The sequence below is a fragment of the Dendrobates tinctorius genome, unplaced genomic scaffold (genome assembly GCF_039654945.1).
Source record: "Dendrobates tinctorius isolate UK_male_01 unplaced genomic scaffold, ASM3965494v1 ptg000470l, whole genome shotgun sequence".
Classification (NCBI taxonomy): domain Eukaryota; kingdom Metazoa; phylum Chordata; class Amphibia; order Anura; family Dendrobatidae; genus Dendrobates; species Dendrobates tinctorius.
Window position 1 is genome coordinate 463,261 of NW_027362132.1, and position 22,028 is coordinate 485,288.

The 22,028-nt window shown below is 42.3% G+C and overlaps 1 protein-coding gene across 4 annotated transcripts in view; it reads right to left on the minus strand.

Annotated features, from left to right (window-relative positions):
- Positions 1-8,691: 8,691 nt before the first annotated feature.
- LOC141077909 (uncharacterized) overlaps positions 8,692-22,028 on the minus strand; it is a 66,660-nt gene continuing 53,323 nt past the window's right edge. For all 4 annotated transcript variants that reach the window (XM_073564682.1, XM_073564681.1, XM_073564683.1 and 1 more), the window contains 6 exons: positions 19,946-20,095; positions 19,637-19,816; positions 19,431-19,554; positions 19,254-19,351; positions 18,967-19,057; positions 8,692-10,694 (listed from right to left, as the gene is read on the minus strand). In XM_073564682.1, coding sequence (XP_073420783.1) covers positions 9,253-10,694; positions 18,967-19,057; positions 19,254-19,351; positions 19,431-19,554; positions 19,637-19,816; positions 19,946-20,023 — 2,013 coding nt within the window. In that variant the 5' untranslated portion in view covers positions 20,024-20,095 and the 3' untranslated portion in view covers positions 8,692-9,252. The remainder of the gene's footprint in view (positions 10,695-18,966; positions 19,058-19,253; positions 19,352-19,430; positions 19,555-19,636; positions 19,817-19,945; positions 20,096-22,028) is intronic.

Genomic DNA, 22,028 nt, shown 5'->3' on the forward strand with positions numbered 1-22,028 from the left:
CTAGTCAGTCAGTGGATTCCTCCCTTCTAGGCTGAGATTCTCTATCCGCTTTTCTCTTACGGCAACCTCTCTGGAAATGACCTGGCTTCTTACAATAGTGACATGTAAAAGTTCTCCTCCTAACCTCACTGATTGGATTTCCTTGATTGTCAAATTGGGTCACCGCTACCCTTGTTTTTGCTGGTGGTGCATTCTTCCTTTCCTGCACATCTAATTCGATTCCCATAGCTTTTTGTCTTAATCCATGGGCATCAGGTACTGACCTCCAATCAGGGGTGCTTATTTTCAGGGGATCTCGTATTTCTTTGAGTAACCCTTCCATGAAGGCTTTTGCCAATAGTCTTGATACTCCCTCATTATTTGTATCAAGACCCTCATCTTGGAAAGCCGTTTCCAATATCCGGAAGAAATCGATTACTGATTGTCCCGGTTTCTGCGGTATGGCTGTCATGTTACCTCTCTGTCTGTTTTGTCTGCATAAAATTGTCAAGGGCAGTTAAAAAGGGCTCTCTTGAAGCCTGAGTTCGAGGATTACCCTCTTGGTCATTATCAGCAGGTCTATTTGGTCCAATAGTCTGTGAAAACTCCCCTTGGGTAGTTATAGGTAATTTTAATCTACATAGGTCTTCCCCATCCAACCAGGTCCCTCTGTGTACGGTCAGTACTTGTCTTATGTATCGGGCAAACCCCATAGGAAAGGTAGTTGGATCTGGAGCATTGGACAATAATGCCATACATTCTGGGGCAGACCATGGAGTATAAAGATTAGTTTGAATCTGTCTGGTGTGGGTAACACCCTGTTCATCTACTTCCCTAAAAGGGCGTGTTTGAGTCCTAACAGGGGCTAACCTGCTAGGGTGGTGATAACGGGGTGCTCCACAGGCTAGGCAAGTATCTCTCCAGTCTGGATTTTGTTGACCACAATTACTACAAATCCATCCTGGATTGCCATTATCAGGTGATGGTGATTGTACATCAGGGCACAGTCCGGTGGACGGTGGTATAACCGGCACTGTAGGTGGGGCTGTTATACGGGTTGGGGCAGGATAGGGTGGTGGTTCCTGTTTCTCAGGCACAGGGCTAAATTCTTTGGGGCGTATCCATCTTTTTGTTTTCTCATTATACACCCAGTTTTCTCGCTTAGCGACCTGTGATACTTTAATGCATGCCTCTACCTGTTCACCCCACCCGTTGTCTGCAATTCTTCCTGATTTTGTGTCTTTTATCTCCTTCCATTTTTCTTCGTCTAAAGCTTCTTTACCTTTTAGCTTAAAAACTCTTAGTACCACCTTTAAGTCTTTTGCTGCACTACTTCCACATCTATCTTTTATTATTTCACATAGCAATTTTCCTTCTTCCGCTGTTCTCCCCTGACTGTTTCCCATTTTCTTATCCTGTATCACTTATCCCTTCTGTTAGTCCCCCGCCTTAGGTGGTGTATTGGGTAAGCTCAAGACTCAGCTCTACTATACCTCGTTACCTTCTTCCTAAGGTGCTGACTGGAGTTTCTGTTCCTCTTTGTACTACGCGTTTCGTGTACTTGTACGCTATATATGCTGCAAACAGAAGCACTCCCACAACACACAGGGATGTGAACAGGATATCCATTCACTGGGTTTCTTCAGTCATATCTTGTCACAGGCTTATTTTGTGATCCTGTGCTCATTCAATCATACTCTTATCTGTCACAAGGTTTATTCGTAAAGGGTGTTGATTTAAGCTTAGGCGGTGACCTCCCCGAAAGGACGCTGTCACATGACCCAGTTAGGCAATATCACCACTCTTTGAACGGATACCTACTGTGCAGCTTATTTTCTACTTTCCACAATCCTTCAAATCAAAGTAGTCACTCAACAACCTCCTCGATTCCTAATGCGGAACCGTCTATTGTGAAAAACTTGTCCGTCTGGGCTTTGTAGTATGAACTGTTCACCTAGTCTTAGGTTCCGTAATGTCTGACCTCTCAACGTGTTACTCAATGGGATATATGTATTTAATGCTAACAATATCCACCACTGTTCTCCCTTTTTGACATAATGAAACTTTCTTATGTTTGTGTCTGGGATTGTCCCTGCAAATGTCCAATCACCATACCCGTTATGATTTGCATCAGTTCTTCTCCTAAAAATAGCAGTACACAGGCAGAATCTGCAATAACCTCTCATCCGAGCAAAAGTTACATATGTATGTCACACCCGATTTCCTCAGAGTTCTTATACAGACCCGATTTTACGGCCCCCTCCTCTACTAGATTCCCCTTGATACGGACCTTAGTTAAAATGATATATTATGAAGAGCAGAGAAGAGAAAAATGATCTCTTACCTGGCCAGATGTTTAGGTCTGCTGTTCACAATATCATCAATAACCGGTGTGGTCCGGAGGTCGGGTAATCTTGGAGAGGTGCCTATATCAGGTCCCTGTTCGGGCGCCAGGAAACTGTCGGGATCCTTCTGATACTTCTTTCACCCGAAGGACCGATGTTCTTGGGTGTAGGACACCATATGTCTCTGATTAAATCAGCTCCGTCGAGAAGAATTACACAGACACAAGCTGTATGATACAACTCGGGATGCCTGCCAAGACGCCTCTGGCTTATCAGTTAGGCTTCCATCTTTTATAGCAAAGAATTTTAGTATTTACAGACATGCGCAGTATAAAAATGATTTCACAGCTTGTTTCAATCACAGAGAAAGCCATGGAGGCTGAGAGAGGAATTTATCTGTTATCTGGTTTCGGTTCTCAAGGGAACAGAAAAGATAAGTTTCAACAAGAAAATGCAACATAGACAGAACTCAATTTAACTCAATAATAATAATAATAATAATAAATTTTATTTTTATAGCGCCGACATATTCCGCAGCACTTTACATTTCAGAGGGGATTTGTACAGACAATAGACATTACAGCATAACAATAATCACATACAGTAGATTATAGCAAATACCAAGAGGAAAGAGGGCCCTGCTCGCAAGCTTACAGTCTATGAGGAAAGAGGTAGACACGAAAGGTGGGTGGTAACAGTTGCCCTGATTGTATGGACCAGCCATAATGTTAGGTGTGTGACAGTACGGACACAGAGGGCTAATGGATGCATAAAGCATGTGGGAGAATGATGCGGGGAACCTGGTTATGGTAAAACTTTTGGCTCTGCCACACAGGGATAGGTTAGGTTAATGTGTTGAGGCGATAGGCCAGTCTGAATAAATGCGTTTTCAGGACACGCTTAAAATTGTGGGGATTGGGGACTAATCGTATTGACCTGGGAAGTGCACAGGATCTATTCCCCTTATACACTGATATCCAGTGACAGATCTACAATCCGGTTCCATATATCTATGTATGGATTTATCTTATACTCAATAAATACGGTGCACTTATCTCATCTCTACCTTGATAGTGACACTCTCTTAGGAGACATGTTACTCTATGATGGCACTTTCGCACATGGCCACTAGATGGCGCTACAACATTTGACATTTACCTGAATTTTTATATCTACACATGGTTTACACAAATTATATTTTCTTGTGGTAACTCTATAATATTTACCATTAGAAGCTGTGTATTTCTGTAATTATTTGTATGTATACATGATTAATTACCACTTCTGTCTCTGTAAAAACAATCCCCTTTAACCCTTTCCGACATTGGGTGTAAATGTACATTGATGTCGGACTCCCTCCCTTTGATGTGGGCTCCAGCACTGAGCCCATGTTTTTTTTCCGGCACATGATGGACCGGAAATTCCACCCATCGGTGACCCTGTCATGTGATCGCGGGTCACCTTTGGGTTGGCATGACAGCTAGAGGTCTCCAAAAGACCTCTATGGTTTTGCCATTGCTGGATCCTATGAGCGCTGACAATATGGTTGGCGCTCATAGCAAGTGAGCTACACACAGGAGATCTGGTCATTGCCTCTATGTAGCAGAGCCGATAGGGTTATGGCAGCTTCTAATCTCCCATGGACACTATTGAAGCATGCCTGTAGAGACATGGGGAAGTAGTGGGTGCTCCGGTCCGCTAGCCGAAACCACATGGACCAAAGATCGTCCTGCCAAACTCCCGCTGTCATTTTAACGTGGTCAAAATGCTACTCAGACAACACAGGGTGAGGGTAAAACAGTGTGGGCAATGCTTTATTGTACCACAAAACAGGCAGATAACACATAGAACAGTCCCAGCAAAATACCCAAGATGGGGCACATTACAGAGTCTCACCCTCCACTGACCCGCTGGGATAATAGCAGCTGTGACTACAGATCTTCCAGGGTCACTACCCCACCTGTGGCACACAGAGAGGAGGTAACGACAAGCGTAGGAAGATGACAATCCATACAAGGCCAGTTGATCCGAGTATCACAACCTGGCTTCATCTTCCAGGGTCGGTTACTCCACCTGTGGCCCACACACAGAGAGGAGGTGACAACAAGTGTAGGAAGATGGCAGTCCATTGAGTCCATACAAGGTACAAGGCCAATTGATCTGAGGATCACAACCCGTCTCCAAACATATCCATGGTTTATCAATGGTCAATAGAGCAGACCTGTATTCTTCTAACCCAGGCTGAAAACCCCTAGGTTGTTTCCTATAGAATGATAGATCTGTGTCCCTCATAATGTAGCCATGATGTAAAATGTCTGCTGTCCTGTCTCTGGTCCTTTTAGGATGTATGGATGTCTTGGCAGAATCTCTCTGGCTGTTTCTCTCTGTCTCTTTACTCTTTATACAGAGGTATGTAACCTATTTTTAGACTTAACAAGTGTCCCTCATTCAGTATTTACATAAAGGGTAAGAATGGAGATGAGATTATTATAGCATTACTTGATTATTTTAACTATTTGCATAGTTTTTCCCTCTCTGCTTTAGAAGCCAACAAACTGGCTCCATAACACAATGCATAATTAGCATATCAGCAATCATCACTAGTGATCAAGGATGAGCGCACAATAAAAGTCAATATCACCGGCTTACACAAACAAAAGTCTGTTTTCTTGACCAACCAGAAATCAACACTTAAATTTGAAAGCCAACATACAGATAACATTCTATTATTCTTTGTTTGCTAAAAATAGTCGTCTGGTTAATTAACATACAATGCTGTATGTCTTACAATGACAAAAAAGAAAAAAGTGTTTTTAAAAATATATAAAAAAAATATATAAAAGTTCAAATCACCCCCCTTTCACCCCATTCAAAATAAAAAGAAAAGAAAACATATACATATTTGGTATCGACGTGTTCAGAATCACTTGATCTATCACTATAAAAAAGAATTAACCCGATCGCTAAACGGCGTAACAAGAAAAAAATCAAAACGCCAGAATTACGTTTTTCTGGTTGCCACAATATTGCATTAAATAACGGGTGTTCAAAAAAAATTGTATCTCCACCAAAATGTCATTAAAAACGTCAGCTCGGCACGTAAAAAATAATCCCTCACCCAACCCAAGATCACGAAAAATGGAGATGTGACGGGTATTGGAAAATGGCGCAATTCTTTTATACTTTACCTAATAAAGAGTTCTTTTTACCGATAAATGTTTGTTTTGGGTCGATTATTTTCTGTTGGTATTTGGTTTAACCTATAAATCTCCCATATAATATTCTCACCTTGAATTTATTCTATAAAACTCCCATATAATATTCTCACCTTGAATTTATCCTATAAAACTCCCATATAATATTCTCACCTTGAATTTATCCTGTAAAACTCCCATATAATATTCTCACCTTGAATTTATCCTATAAAACTCCCATATAATATTCTCACCTTGAATTTATCCTGTAAAACTCCCATATAATATTCTCACCTTGAATTTATCCTATAAATCTCCCATATAATATTCTCACCTTGAATTTATCCTATAAAACTCCCATATAATATTCTCACCTTGAATTTATCCTATAAAGCTCCCATATAATATTCTCACCTTGAATTTATCCTATAAAACTCCCATATAATATTCTCACCTTGAATTTATCCTATAAAACTCCCATATAATATTCTCACCTTGAATTTATCCTATAAAACTCCCATATAATATTCTCACCTTGAATTTATTCTATAAAACTCCCATATAATATTCTCATCTTGAATTTATTCTATAAAACTCCCATATAATATTCCATCCTTGAACGCACGCCGCGTGCATCATGTTTTTGTACAATCTGTGAATAATATATATAGGTTCTTCTCATCTGAGTTATTTTTGAAGGTCAACAAAATACGATTTTCCTGTCATTCATTTCTCACACTCTAGGTATAATAATGACTTTTCCCTGTGTGGGATTTTTGATAAAAAGGTTGACAACTAGTTGGACAACCCCTTCTCATTCCTCATGTTTGGTCCTGTTAAAAATAAAAACACTTACACAAACCTCCCATGGTGGCTCCATTTCAGCTGTGTTGGCACTTGTGTTCTTGGGTCTCTTTTGAGGTTTTTACATCATGTGAGCCCTTTGCCCAATCAGCGCTGACGTCACTGTCCCCACCTACGTCCGAAGGAAGGAACAGTGAAGCTGCCGCTGATTGGGTGCAGGGCTCGTGTGATGTGAGAACCTCACATAAGCCTCGGGACAGTGAGTCTCGACACCGCTGAAGTGGAGCCGGCACGCCAGCGGAGTATGAATGTTTTTATCTTAATGAGGCCAAACATGAGGAATGAGTTCGCTGAAAAAAAAAAAATATATACCGTATTTTTTGGACGATAAGACGCACCTAGGTTTTAGAGCAGGAAATTAGGAAAAAAATTAACGCAAAAAATGTGGTCAACTCTGTACTTAATATCCCCTATCCTGGTATATATGGTCCCTTCACTCCCATCCTGATACACATGGCCATCTCATCCTTACCTAGTATGCATGGATCACTCATCCCTATCCTGGCAGGAATGATCGCCCTCATCCCTATGCTAGTATGATAGCCCCATCCCTATCCTGGTGTGCAGGGCCCCCATCCTTATCCTGGTATGCAGGGCCCCCATCTCATCCTAGTATGCAGGGCCCCATCAGAAAATATTAAAAAAAAATTACACTTACCTACCCAGGGCTCCCTCACAGCGTCCTGCTCCGATGCCAGCAATTGTTTTAGGCTATGTGCCCACGCTGCAGAAATGCTGCAAAATTGTCTGCAGCATTTCCACAACTCCCTGCCGTGGGTAAAATGCATGCGGAATTTGCAAGCGTTTTCCGGCAAAACACAAGCATTTTGCAAGCGTTTTTAGCTTCCATAATGCTAGCGCTTTCCAACCGATTTGAAGCATCGCTTGAAAAAGTGATAAACAGGTTGGTCCCACTTGTCAAGCATAGTGCTTGACAAGTGTGACCAACTTTTTACTATTGATGCTGCCTATGCAGCATCAGTAGTAAAAGATAGAATGTTAAAAATAAGAAAAAAAATATGTGTATACCTTACCCTCTGTTGGCCCCCAAAGTCCTCCCGGTCCTTAGCGACGCTGCCAGCAACTTCCGTTCCCAGGGATGCATTGCGTGAATGACCTCTGATGACGTAGCTGTCACGCAACCGTGACGTCACAAAGGTCATTTGCGCAATGCATCCCTGGGAACAGGAGTTGCTGGCAGCATGGCTGAGGGCCGGGAGGACTCCGGGGGCCGACAGAGGGTAAATATAACCATTTTTTTTTATTTTAATTCTATTTTTTTTTTACAGGAATATGGTACACAGGGCATGGAGGAAAGTCTCCTCCAGACCCTGGGTACCATCCGCACATGAAGCACTCACTTTACGTATAGTGGGCATAGCCACATGTGTAAAGTGCGCGTTTCAATGCAATCCTATAGCAGCGGAATCGCCGAGATTCCGCAAAATTAATGGACATGGTGCGGATTTTACCGCAATGCGATTCCACAGCGAAAAAATCCAAGGCATGGGCACAGCAATTGCGGACTCCCATAGGATTGCATGGGAATGCGTTGTTATAGCGTTATTTGCACAGCTGCCGGAGTGCTCACCGGGACTGTTCATCGGAGATAGCGGTGAGTATTCATTACTCTTCAGTAGCGCGCAGTGTCAGCCACTGGCTTCCTGCTGCTGCCAGCGGTCACGTGTGCCGCTACATAACAGAAATGAATATTCATTGGATTCATTCATTAGGAGACTATTTGATATTGAACTATATTCAAGCGGGACTAGATGAAGAAAACCCTAAAATCATGTATCATGTTATCCGAAACAGTCAGAAAACTAGCCCCATATTGGCAGATCCCAGACCTCAGACTATATACTGTGTAAGTTTATAAGCCCCTCCAGAGTCAGGAATAGATAGTATGTGAAAATACAGTATATACCGCTCAGGGAACACTTACCTTTCAGAGATAATTTCCATATTCATACTAAATAATGGCACAGATCTCCCAGACATTATGACTGCACATATCCCTAGTCTGTATAACGATATTGCACTCATTCCCTGACTGCAGCATGGCCATTAGTTAGAAGCTGCTAATGATCTTTGGAGCAGGTAAGTTTTCCCTGAGTGGTACGTATTGGGCAGTCTGAAGACTGAGTTTAGTCTAGGATAATTTGTCTGCACTACTAATTAACAGCAGTTACATTACCAAACTAGGGCAGTCCCTATAGGAGAAAAACACAAGAATTATACTGTATTGTCACATACTATCTATTCCTGACACTGGAGGGGCTTATAAACTTACAAAGTATAGTGTGAGGTCTGGGATCTGCCAATATGGGGCTAGTTTTCTGACTGTTTCGGATAACATGATTCATGATTTTAGTTTTTTGTCTAGTCTCACTTGAATATAGGTCAATATTAAATAGTCTCCTGATGAGTCGCCTTTGGTGAGGACGACGAAACCCATAGAAATGAGAGTCTTGGAGAGTGAGTGTGTATACATCACCTCACCCTATGTACTGTACTGAACTGTGGGGTACATGTTTTTTCTTTTAGTCACCTATTGACTAACCTTCAGGGGATGAATTATGGGTATAGTTTTATATTTGGAATTAATAAAACTTAGTTTTATCCTTTTGTCAGCAAACATGAGGAATGACAAGAGACAACCCATTTAAGAAGATTCAATTTTGGCTAAAACTATTCCAACATTATGAACACAAAAAAGGCTTCTCCCCTATGTGACATCTCTGATGTTTATTAACAGTTGATTTCCAAGTAAAACATTTCCCAAATTAAGAAAATGAAAAAGGTTTCTCCTCTGTGTGACTGCTCTGATGTCTAACAAGAAGCGCTTTCTGGTTAAAATATTTCCCACATTAGCAGGAAAAAGGCTTCTCTCCTGTGTGAGTTCCATGGTGATTAACCAATTGTGATTTTCGGTTAAAACATTTCCCACATTCTGAACATGAATATGGCTTCTCTGCTGTGTGAATTCTCTGATGTGCAATAAGAGTTGAATTCTGAGTAAAACATTTCCCACATTCTGAACAGGAAAAAGGCTTCTCCCCTGTATGAGTTCTATGGTGTTCAACCAAATGTGATTTCCGGTTAAAACATTTCCCACATTCTGAACATGAATATGGCTTCTCTGCTGTGTGAATTCTCTGATGTGTAACAAGAGTTGAATTCTGAGTAAAACATTTCCCACATTCTAAACATGAAAAAGGCTTGTCTCCTTTGTGAGTTCTTTGGTGTTCATCAAGATGCCATTTCTGGTTAAAACATTTCCCACATTCTGAACAGGAAAAAGGCTTCTCCCCTGTGTGAGATCTATGGTGAATAATAAGAGTCCCTTTGTGCTTAAAACATTTCCCACATTCTGAACAGGAAAAAGGCTTCTCCCCTGAGTGAGTTCTATGGTGAATAATAAGAGTCCCTTTGTGGTTAAAACATTTCCCACATTCTGAACAGGAAAAAGGCTTCTCACCTGTGTGAGTTCTATGGTGATCAACCAATTGTGATTTCCGGTTAAAACATTTCCCACATTCTGAACATGAATATGGCTTCTCTTCTCTGTGAATTCTCTGATGTGTAACAAGACTTGAATTCTGAGTAAAACATTTCCCACATTCTGAACATGAAAAAGGTTTCTCCCCTGTGTGAGTTCTCTGGTGGGCAACAAAATGTGCTTTGTGTGCAAAATATTTCCCACATTCTGAACATGAAAAAGGCTTCTCCCCTGTGTGAGTTCTCTTGTGGGAAAGAAAACATGATTTCTGTCCAAAACATTTCCCACATTCTAAACATGAAAAAGGCTTCTCTCCTGTGTGGATTCTCTGGTGTTCAACACAATGTGATTTATTGTTAAAACATTTCCCACATTCTGAACAGGAAAAAGGCTTCTCCCCTGTGTGAATTCTCTGGTGTTTAACACAATAGGATTTATTATTAAAACATTTCCCACATTCTGAACAGGAAAAAGGCTTCGCCCCTGTGTGAGTTCTCTGATGTGCAATAAGATTTGATGTATTTATAAAACTTTTCCCACATTCTGAACATGAAAAAGGCTTCTCTCCTGTGTGGGTTTTTTGGTGTGCATCAAGATTCCCTTTGTGGTTAAAACATTTCCCACATTGTGAACATGAATATGACTTCTTTGCTTTAGGAGCAGTTTGTGTTTTAATGCCTCTTTTGTGACTTTGATTTTCCTTAGTAGTCAATAATGAATCAGAAGATGGGACCTGTTTCATAGGATCAGATGACAGATCTTTGCTGTGAATGGATGATGATATATCTGGAGTAATGGCATTCACTTCATCTGTCAATGGAAAAACAGATAAGGCAGGTTACAGTTAATACAATAGTTAGGGTTACTGTTAGGCTAAAGTAAGGGTTATTGTTAGGGTTACTGTTAGGCTAAAGTCAGACTAAAGTTAGGGTTACTGTTAGGGTTAAATGGTTAAAATGGCCCGTCAGTTTTATAGTGCAGAGGAGGCTTATGCACTTTTATGTTCTGACAGTGAAGAAAGTGCAGTGTCAGATGGCGATGTGGATTTTGAGGGCTTTAGTAGCAGCAACAGTAATAGATCAGAAATGAGCAGTGATTCTGGTCCATCCTCACACACAAGGACCAGTACAACAAAAAGGAGAAATAGCGCTTCTGGAGAAATGTCTCCAACTCAGGGAACAATGCCCAGTACTAGTGCTGTCCCTAGTGCTCTTGCATTGGCGCACACCAATGACAAATTGCACTACAACTTTTGAGGTCCAATTTCTCCTGTTACCCTTTGGAAAAAAAATGGAGGGTGAAAAGATCATTTTTTGTGGAAAAAACATGACTTTTTATTTTCACGGCTCTACGTATTTAACTTCTAAGAAGCACTTGGAAGCTCAAAACGCCCATCACACATTTCCTTGGGGGGGTCTAGTTTCCAAAATGGGGTCACTTGTTGTGGGTTTCCACTGGTTACACACATCAGGGGCTCTCCAACCACGACATGGCAACCGCTAATTATTCCAGCATATTTTACATTCAAAAAGTTAAATGGCGCGCCTTCCCTTCTCAGCCCTGCAGTGTGCCCAAACAGTAGATTTCCCCCACATATGGGGTATCATCGGCATGCTCAGGAGAAATTGCAAAACAAAATGTATAATCCATTTTCTCCTGTTACCCTTGCGAAAGTAAAAAAAACTAGGTCTAAAGGAAATTTCTTGTTATAGAAATGTTTATTTTTTCCTTCCACATTCCATTCATTCCTGTGAAGCACCTGAAGGGTTAATAATCTTCTTGAATGTGGTTTTGAGCACGTTGAGGGGTGCAGTTTTTTGAATGGTGACACTTTTGGGTATTTTCTGTCATATTGACCCCCCAAACACTTCAAATGTGAGGTGGTCCCTGAAAAAATGGTTTAGTAAATTTTGTTGTAAAAATGAGAAATCGCTGGTCAACTTTTAACCCTTATAATCTCCTAACAAAAGAAAATTGTTTCCAAAATTGTGCTGATGGTAGACATGTGGGAAATGTTAATTTATTAACTATTTTGTGCTATATGACTCTCTGATTTAAGAGCATAAAAAAATGTGAATATTGCAAAATTTTCAAAATTTTTGTCAAGTTTCCTTTTTTTAACAAATAAAGGCAAGTCATATCAAATAAATGTTACCACTATCATAAAGTACAATATGTCACAAGAAAACAGTCTCACAATCACCAGGATTCATTGAAGCATTTTAGAGTTATGACCTCATAGAGTGACACTGGTCAGAGCTGAAAAAATTGGTCACAAAGGCAAAAACAGGCTCTGGCATGAAAGGGTTAATATTTTGTTGCACAACCTTTTGAGGCAATCACTGCGATCAAACGATTCCTGTAACTGTCAATGAGACTTATGTGGTGCTCTGATTACATATTCCTCTGTATTGGCTTATGACAGGTCGCTGATCCCTCACTGACCTGCCCCCATTATTACATAATGCATATAATAGCATTGATATTATTGTTGATAATGCCTATAATATTGTGGCTATTGTGAGGCTTAGAAAAAAAATTACATCCAGCAAATTATCACCGGCGATGGCGGCGCCTGCGTAGTAGCGTCTATAAGAGACTACACTCATCACTGTCCCCAATCTCCTCTTTTTCCTGTACTGATCTGGCTGTTCATCACTACAACGACATTCTTAGAAGCACCTTTGACCAAGTAGCGCCCCTCACCCTCAGAACTTCCAAACACAGAGTAAAACAGCCCTGGCTCACATCGCAAACTCAACTTCTCCAGCGATGCTCTAGGAGTGCTGAACGCCTATGGAGAAAAACCTGCACACCAGAAGACTTCATCCACTTCAAATTTATGTTAAGAACCTATAACGCTGCCCTTTACCTCGCCAAACAGAACTTCTTCACCACCCTGATCTCACTAGCCAACAACCCCAAGAAACATTTTGACACCTTTCACTCCCTCCTCAGGACAAAAGCACAAGCCCCTATCACTGACATTTGTGCTGATGACCTGGCCTCCCACTTTACAGAAAAAATAGATAATATCCATCAGGAAATCTGCACCCAACCACCAAGTGCTGTGATTCCCATGGCTCACTTTCCACATTTGATCCCATCACAGAAGAAGTCTCCAGACTCCTGTCTTCTTCTCGTCCGACTACATGCACGACCGACCTCATTCCCTCACATCTCCTCCAGTCTCTCTCTCCAGTCATCACAACTCCCCTAACTACAATCTTTAACCTCTCCTCGGGCATTTTCCCATCCTCCTTCAAACAAGCCATCGTTACTCCATTACTAAAGAAACCCGCTCTCAACCCATCCTGCACTAACTACAGACCAGTCTCCAATCTCCACTTCATCTCTAAACTTTTGCAGCGCCTAGTCTACTCCCGGCTTACCCATTACCTCTCCACTCACTTCCTCCTAGACTCTTCACAGTCCGGCTTCCGCCCCTACATTTGACTTAAAATGCACTCAAAGTGACCAATGACCTTCTGACAGCAAAACACAATGGTCACCACTCTCTGCTCATTCTTCTCGACCTTTCTGCATCTTTCGACACTGCTGATCACCGTCTCCTACTCTCTAGGCTCCAATCACTGGGCATTTAGGACACTGCTTTCTCCTGGTTCTCTTCCTATCTTTCCGACTGCTCCTTCAGAGTTTTGTTCTCTGGCTCCACGTCATCTCCTCTTCCTCTCAATGTCAGGGTACCTCAGGGCTCAGTCCTTGGCCCTCTTCTCTTCTCCCTCTACACCACCCCAATTGGACAAACCATCAGCAGATTTGTCTTTCAGTAACATCTTTATGCTGATGACACACAATTATACATGTCATCCCCCCACCTTAGCCCCGCTGTACTACAGAACTCCAGTGACTGTCTGTCCGCAGTCTCCAACATCATGTCCGTTCTCGATCTGAAACTCAACCTCTCAAAAACGGAAATTCTTCTGCTCCTGCCGTCTACTAATCTCCCTAAATCTGACATTTCCCTCTCGTGGGTGGCACCATAATAACGCCATGGTAGCAGGCGCGCTGTCTGGGTGTTGTTTGACACCAATCTCTCCTTCACATCCCATATACAATCTCATGCCCGCTATTGCCGCTTACACCTAAAGAACATCTCTAGAATCCGCCTTATCACCATGGAAACAACAAAAACTCTCACTGTAGCATTGATCCACTCCCGCCTGCATTATGGGCAGCATGGTGGCTCAGTGGATAGCAACATCTGTAAGGAGTTTGTATGTTCTCCCTGTGTTTGCGTGGGTTTCCTCCAGGTACTCAGGTTTCCTCCCACATTGCAAAGATAGGGAATTTAGATTGTGAGCCCCATTGGGGACAGTGATGATAATGTGTGCAAACTGTAAAGCGCTGCGGAATATGTTAGCGCTATATAAAAAATAAAGATTATTATTACTGCAATGCTCTATTAATTGGCCTCTCCGTTACTCTACTATCCCCTCTCCAGTCCATCCTTAATGCTGATCTGTCACAGGACAGTGATATCCCACCTGGGACTATTTAATAAAGTTAAAAAAAAAATTAAAAAAAAGTGTTAAAATGATTAAAAAAAAAATTGCCAAATAAATTAGAAAAAAAAAAAATATTCCCCCAAATAAATCCATTTTTTGGAAATAAAAAAAAAACAAAAAACAATAAAAGTACACATATTAGATATCGCCGCGTCCGTAACGACCCGCCCTATAAAACTGTCCCATTAGTTAACCCCTTTAGCGAACCCCTTAAAAAATAAAAAAAAACGAAGCAAAAAATAATGATTTATTATCATACCGCCAAACAAAAAGTGTAATAACGCGCGATCAAAAAGACGCATATAAATATCCATGGTACCGCTGAAAACGTCATCTTGTCCCACAAAAAACGAGCCGCCACACAGCATCATCAGTGAAAAAATAAAAAAGTTATTGCTCGCAGAATAAAGCGATGCAAAAATAATTATTTTTTATATAAAATAGTTTTCATTGCATAAAACCGACAAAAACATAAAAAAAGACCTAAATGAGGTATCGCTGTAACCGTACTGACCCGAAGAATAAAACCGCTTTATCAATTTTACCGCACGCGGAATGGTGTAAGCGCACTCCCCCAAAAGAAATTCATGAAACGCTGGTTTTTGTTCATTCTGCGTCCCAAAAATCGGAATAAAAAGCGATCAAAAAATGTCACGTGCCCGAAAATGGTACCAATAAAAACGTCAACTCGTCCCGCAAAAAATAAGACCCCTCATGACTCAGTGGGTCAAAATACGGAAAAATTATAGCTCTCAATACGTGGTGATGCAAAAACTATTTTTACAATAAAAAGCGTCCTTTAGCGTGCGACAACTGCCAAATATAAAAACCGCCATAAATAGTAAATCAAATCCCCCGTTATCACCCCCTTAGTTAGGGAAAAATAATAAAATAAAAAAAAAGTATTTATTTCCATTTTTCCATTAGGGTTAGGGCTAGGGGTTAGGGCTAGGGTTAGGGCTGAGATTAGGGTTAGGGGTGTGTTGGGGTTCGGGTTGGAGTTAGAATTGGGGGTTTCCATTGTTTGGGCACATCAGGGGCTCTCCAAATGCAACATGGCGTCTGATCTCAATTCCAGCCAATTCTGAGTTGAAAAAGTCAAATGGTGCTCCTTCCCTTCCAAGCTCTGCCATGCGCCCAAACAGTGTTTTACCCCCACATGTAGGGTATCAGCCTACTCAGGACAAATTGCAAAACAATTTTTGGGGTCCAATTTCTCCTGTTACCCTTAGGAAAATAAAAAATTGGGGGAAAAAATGATTTTTTTATTTTCACGTCCGAGCGTTATAAACTTCTGTGAAGCACTTGGGGGTTCAAAGTGCTCACCACACATCTAGATAAGTTCCGTGGAGGGTCTAGTGTCCAAAATGGGGTCATTTGTGGGGGGTTTCCACTGTTCAGGTACATCAGGGGCTCTCCAAAGGCAACATGACACCCGCAGACCATTCCATCAATGTCTGCATTCCAAAACGTCACTACTTCTCTTCCGAGCCCCGAGGTGTGTCCATACAGTAGTTTTCTCCCACATATGGGGTATCAGCATACTCAGGACAAATTGGACAACACCTTTTGGGGTCCAATTTCTCCTGTTACCCTTGGGAAAATAAAAAAAATGGGGACTAAAAGATCATGTGTGTGGAAAAAATACGAATTTTTTATTTTCACGCCCGGGCGTTATAAACTTCTGTGAAGCACTGGGGGGTTCAAAGTGCTCACCACACATCTAGATAAGTTCCTTGGGGGGGTCTAGTTTACAAAATGGTGTCATTTGTGGGGGTTTTCCACTGTTTTGGTACATCAGGGGTTTTCCAATCGTGACATGGTGTCCGATCTCAATTCCAGCCAAAAACGTCAAATGGCGCTGCTTCCCTTCCGAGCTCTGCCATGCGCCCAAATAGTGGTTTACCCCCACATGTGGGGTATCAGCGTACTCAGGACAAATTGCACAATAACTTTTAGGGTCCTGTTACCCTTGGGAAAATAAAAATTGGGGTGAAAAGATCATTTTTGTGGAAAAAATATGATTTTTAAATTGTACCGCTGTACGTTATATACTTCTGTAAAGCCCTTGTGGGTTCAAAGTTCTCACCACATATCTAGATAAGTTCCTTAGGGGGTCTAGTTTCCAAAATGGGGTCACTTGCGGGGGGTTTCCACTGTTTAGGTACATCAGGGGCTCTCCAAACGTGACATGGCGTCCGATCTGAATTCCAGCCAATTTTGCATTGAAAAAGTCAAACGGCGCTCCTTCCATTCTGAGCTCTGCCATGCGCCGAAATGGTGTCACTTTTGGGTATTTTCTATCATATAGACCCCTCAAAGTGGCTTCAAATGTGATGTGTTCCTAAAAATAAAATGGTGTTGTAAAAATGAGAAATCGCTGGTCAACTTTTAACCCTTATAACTTCCTAACAAAAAAAAATTTTGGTTCCAAAATTGTGCTGATGTAAAGTAAACATGTGGGAAATGTTAGTTATCAAGTTTTTTGTGTGCCGTATCTCTGTGATTTAAGGGCATAAAAATTCAAAGTTGGAAAATTGCGAAACTTTCAAAATTTTTGCCAAATTTCCATTTTTCTCACAAATAAACGCAAGTTATTTGAATGAAATTTTACCACTAACATGAAGTACAATATGTCACGAGAAAACAATGTCAGAATCACCGGGATCCATGGAAGCGTTCCAGAGTTATGACCTCATAAAGGTACAGTGGTCAGAATTGTAAAAATTGGCCCGGTCATGAACGTGCAAACCACCCTTGGGGGTGAAGGGGTTAAAACACATTTGTTCAGAGCGGCCTATCACGTTCACTAATCAAAGTCATTGTATGTGTAAGTGTGCGTGTGTATCCCATTCACTATCTCCATCCATCCCTCAATCCCACAAGATGGTTGGACCATCATTGTAAATACACCATTGTAAATACACACCTGTACTCTGTATCTCCCCCACCTCATTGTAGATTGTAAGCTCTCACCAGCAGGGTCGTCTTATTTTGCTTTAATTATTGTATTGTTAACATTGTTACTTATGACTTGTGTTTTGAAACTGTTAAACTGTAAAGCGCTGCGGAATATGTTGGCGCTATATAAATAAAGATTATTATTATTATTATGTAATAATGGGGGGCAGGTCAGTGAGGGATCAGCGACCTGTCATAAGCCAATATAGATGAATATGTAATCAGAGCACCACATAAAGCCCCGCCCACAGCCCCGCCCCAGAGCACGAGAATCTCATTAACTGAAAACTACAAATACAGATTACACAACAGTAAACCAGAGTTGCCCTCATTTATGGTGGACCATTGGAGCTACTATGGATCCTGAGCAGAAGATTAGAGAAATAATATTGCTCCCCATTTCAGGAGAGATTGTGCAGTAATCTAAATTCCTTAGGATCAGAAACAATGTAATTTATGATGTGGAGTGAATCCATGACACCAGGGCTGGAGCCAACACATCTCCTGCAGGCGGGAATAAATGTATATTACAGCCCTCAGCCACGCACAGCTTAGAGATCTATCAGGGCACAGGTGGAATGTTTGTCCTGTAGGTTATCACAATCCTCCTGGAAGTTAGTTGGTTTTAATACAAATTGAAAAGTCAGGATAAACGGAAACTCTGCTGTTATTGGACAGAAATTCACACTTGGCCTCACTGCACATTTACTGGTGTCGCTCATAAAAGGGAAGATTGGCCAGAAAGACTGGACCTGGTCTTGTAGGGACCATGAGACATTCAGCAGCACAGAAGGGAGAGAAGATTCATCCGATAAGATCTCAGGGATCTAGGAAGCCAACAGCATCATTACCCTCCGCTTTCTCTTACAGGCCCAGCATAAGATTTTTATTCAAGTGATTTCCTATCTTGTCAGCACATTCTACGTACGCTGTCATTTGGCTTTATAGTTACAGAGCTGGGCAGGTAACGGTCAGCGTCTCCTAATGTGAAGGAGAGAATGGCTGATGAAATTATTAACCCTTACATAAGTCAGTTCAGATATGGTGTACCAAGATGGCATCTGTGTCTTCAGACAACACCCTGGAAGGAATCCTTGGAATGCAGAAGCTGAGATACTGGATACCATATATGGAAGTGAAGCTGAAATGGACCTATCATAGACTGACACTGGCTACTCAGAAGATTGTGTGACACCCATTTCCTGTCTCTCTGTCATAAGAATAAACTTCAGTTGTGTGCAAGCCTTTGCTGAGAAAGGAGTAGACATCTAACTCTGTGTTCAGTGTGACTCTTGAAGCGTGCACTCGGCCTCTATTGGGTCAGGTACAAGCAATCATATAGATCTCGCTTTAAGGGATCACCCTCACACTAATCCCAGGGGTTAGGCGGATCCTCCAGGTTGTAAGTTCTATAGAAAAGGGCTTTCAATGCCCAAAGTCATTTGAACAGTTTTGGGTGGAGGAGAATGTTGTGGTCTAGAGGCAAAATGGTGATCATGGTAATACGGCAGGACTACCACACCGATAAAGCAGCCACAGCCGGTGACCGAGAGGAATCTGTGACTTCTCTGCATTCAGTGGTTACAACTCACCTGGGTAGTCATATGTGGGAATCTCCTCTTTACACCACTCATCTTCTCTCACATATGTCTCTGTAGTATTAATATGGGTCAGATCTTCACCCTGAAACAAATATTGTAAAAGTCACAGACAGATGGAGAAGTCCCATCTATGATCAGCTCTAATCCTGCCATCTCCACCGTTCTCATTACACAAGTATAAAACATATAATACTGGTAGATACAGCAAGACTGAGCACAAGACCTTCACAGCTGTCTACACATCATAGAGGAGATCTCCTGACACCTTCTCCATCTACCTGATGATCCTGAGGAACATTGGGATCTTCTTGCTTACAGTCCTGTGGAAGAAGAGGACGGGGACATCTCTCTGGTGTTGTCCTCTTACTGGATAGATCTGGAGGAAACACATACAGGGATTGAATTCATTCTCTACATACAGATAATTATAGGCCGTGTGTATATAGTCCTATTACCTGGAGATGTGAGGAGCTGGGGAACCTCCATTATGACATTCTTGTACAGATCGCTGTGTCCTTCTAAATACTCCCACTCTTCCATGGAGAAATAGACAGCGACATCCTGACACCTTATAGGAACCTGACACATACAATGATACCGTCATCCCCCGATCCCTTCATAGCGTTACTGTATAATGTCCCAGCATTCCCAGCAGTGTCACCTCTCCAGTCAGCAGCTCAGTCATCTTGTAGATGAGTTCTAGGATCTTCTGGTCATTGATGTCCTCATGGATCAGGGGTTGAGGTGGAGGCCCCGTGATTGGGCTCAAGGGTCTTCCCCATCCCTCAGACACAGGGTCCTGACAGCGATCACTAGAGGTCTTCCTCACCACTGTGTAATCCTGGTTATGGAGAGACACATGAATAAATCTCACTACAGACATTTCCAGAGTCCTCACCTCTCCAGTTCTGTCCATCTGTTATTCCCATAGATAAGAATGATGTAATGTGAGGTCATCAGAATCTCTCACCTCTCCAGTGAGACGGAAGAGGATCTCTAGGGTGAGGTGCAATATCCTCTCCGCCATCTTGTCTCTGTCCATATCCATCCTTGATGGGTAAATCAGGAAAATTCTCTTTTGTAGAAGATCTTCACTGAGAGGATCCGATATTGTAGAGACCTGAATGAGAAGAAGATGATCCGATGTAACATCAAAAGAATCCTGTGTAATAATACAATTACTGGAGATAATAAGAGAAACATATGAGGAGATTTATTATCTTACAGGGTTTAGTTTTCTTCCCTGACATCTACTAATAAAACCTATATATTTAGGCCACAGACAACAAGCAGCTTCCTCCTCGGAGTCGGCAGCTGAACATGTTCCTCATAGACTCATCTTCCATAACGCTAATTCTCGTCTCATTACCGACACTGGAATCGGCGTTAGCAATACTGCAGGAGATATTCATTACACGTGACATGAGAAATAACTCCTTCATGATGAGGACGACATCTTCATCTTCTAATACGGCTCTAGAGACAGATTTGGCCAGAGTCGGTCACTGCCTCCATCCCCACCGGCCGTCTATATGAAGGTTTCCCGTCTTCCCCACACTGGAATCTTCTATCACGTTAGATCTCAGCTCTGAGTCACACACAGAAGTTTGAGGCTTTTAGAAAAGATTTTTTGTTTCCACAATCAACGCGGACAGAAATGATTGGATCCCAAAGTCTCCATGTACAGTGATTTATGGGGATTATTTCTGGCCTAAGACTTTCCTATATTACAAGAAAAACTCCAGAAAAAGCTGACATTAAAAAGTTTCTAATGAAAAATTGGCTCCAACAATTCTTGTAAAAAGAAAAACATAAAGCAGAAGACACGTTTTACTATTTTTTAACAAGTGAAACATTTTTTTTTACAAATTAACTCCTTTTGGAACCATAACATAGATGTACACCGCAGGGACGGCACAGGAGCGGCTGCAACAAAAACCATGGCAGTTTAAAGGGAAGGTGCCATCAAAGCCGGATGTGGCGTTGGCGTGCTTTCCACTTGCCGGATGTGGTATTGGCGTGCGTTCCACTTGCCGGATGTGGCGTCGGCGTGCGTTCCACTTGCCGGATGTGGCGTCGGCATGCGTTCCACTTGCCGGATGTGGCGTCGGCATGCGTTCCACTTGCCGGATGCGGCATTGGCGTGCGTTCCACATGCGGCATTGGCGTGCGTTCCACATGTGGCATTGGCGTGCGTTCCACATGCGGCATGTGGCATTGGCGTGCGTTCCACATGCGGCATGTGGCATTGGCGTGCGTTCCACATGCCGCATGTGGCATTGGCGTGCGTTCCACATGCCGCATGTGGCATTGGCGTGCGTACCACATGCCGCATGTGGCATTGGCGTGCGTTCCACATGCCGCATGTGGCATTGGCGTGCGTTCCACATGCCGCATGTGGCATTGGCGTGCGTTCCACATGCCGCATGTGGCATTGGCGTGCGTTACACATGCCGGAAATAAAAGGCTGTGGACTGCGCATCATCAAGCCAACTCGGTTGCATATTCTACTTCTATGTGGTTGAAGAAACCACAAGTTATTTTGGCGTGCGTTCCACTTACTGGAAACACTAGGTTGTGGAGTGCACGCCTCTGCCTCATGGGACACAATTAGTAGTCCGCCTTCATTTGAGTGTCGCAGATTTTTTCCTTGCGGCTCACGCACCTTTATGGCACCCTGGTGTGCGTTTCAACCACCGGAAGTACCATGGTATGTATTTCATACTCCCCTCCCCCCCCATTTAGCTCAGCACTATGGCACCTGACCTCCTATCACAAGGATAAGTCCCCTGATGACTCAGCTTGGAAGAAACGCATTGGGCCCTTCCATGGGGGTGTGCAGGGCTTGTTTAGCATAGGGGGAGCTGTGGACAGTCAGGGGGGAGTCTTGGGGATAGACTACTGTTAGCCCTTTAGGGTCTTGTAGGGAATTTTCTTCCCCTTGTCCTATATGGAGCATCCTGGACCCAGGATCTCCTTTTCCTCCCGCACCCCCTTCATGAATGGCTGAGCTTGTGCCTTTCCTCACTTATTGCTCTGGCATATTTCGGGTG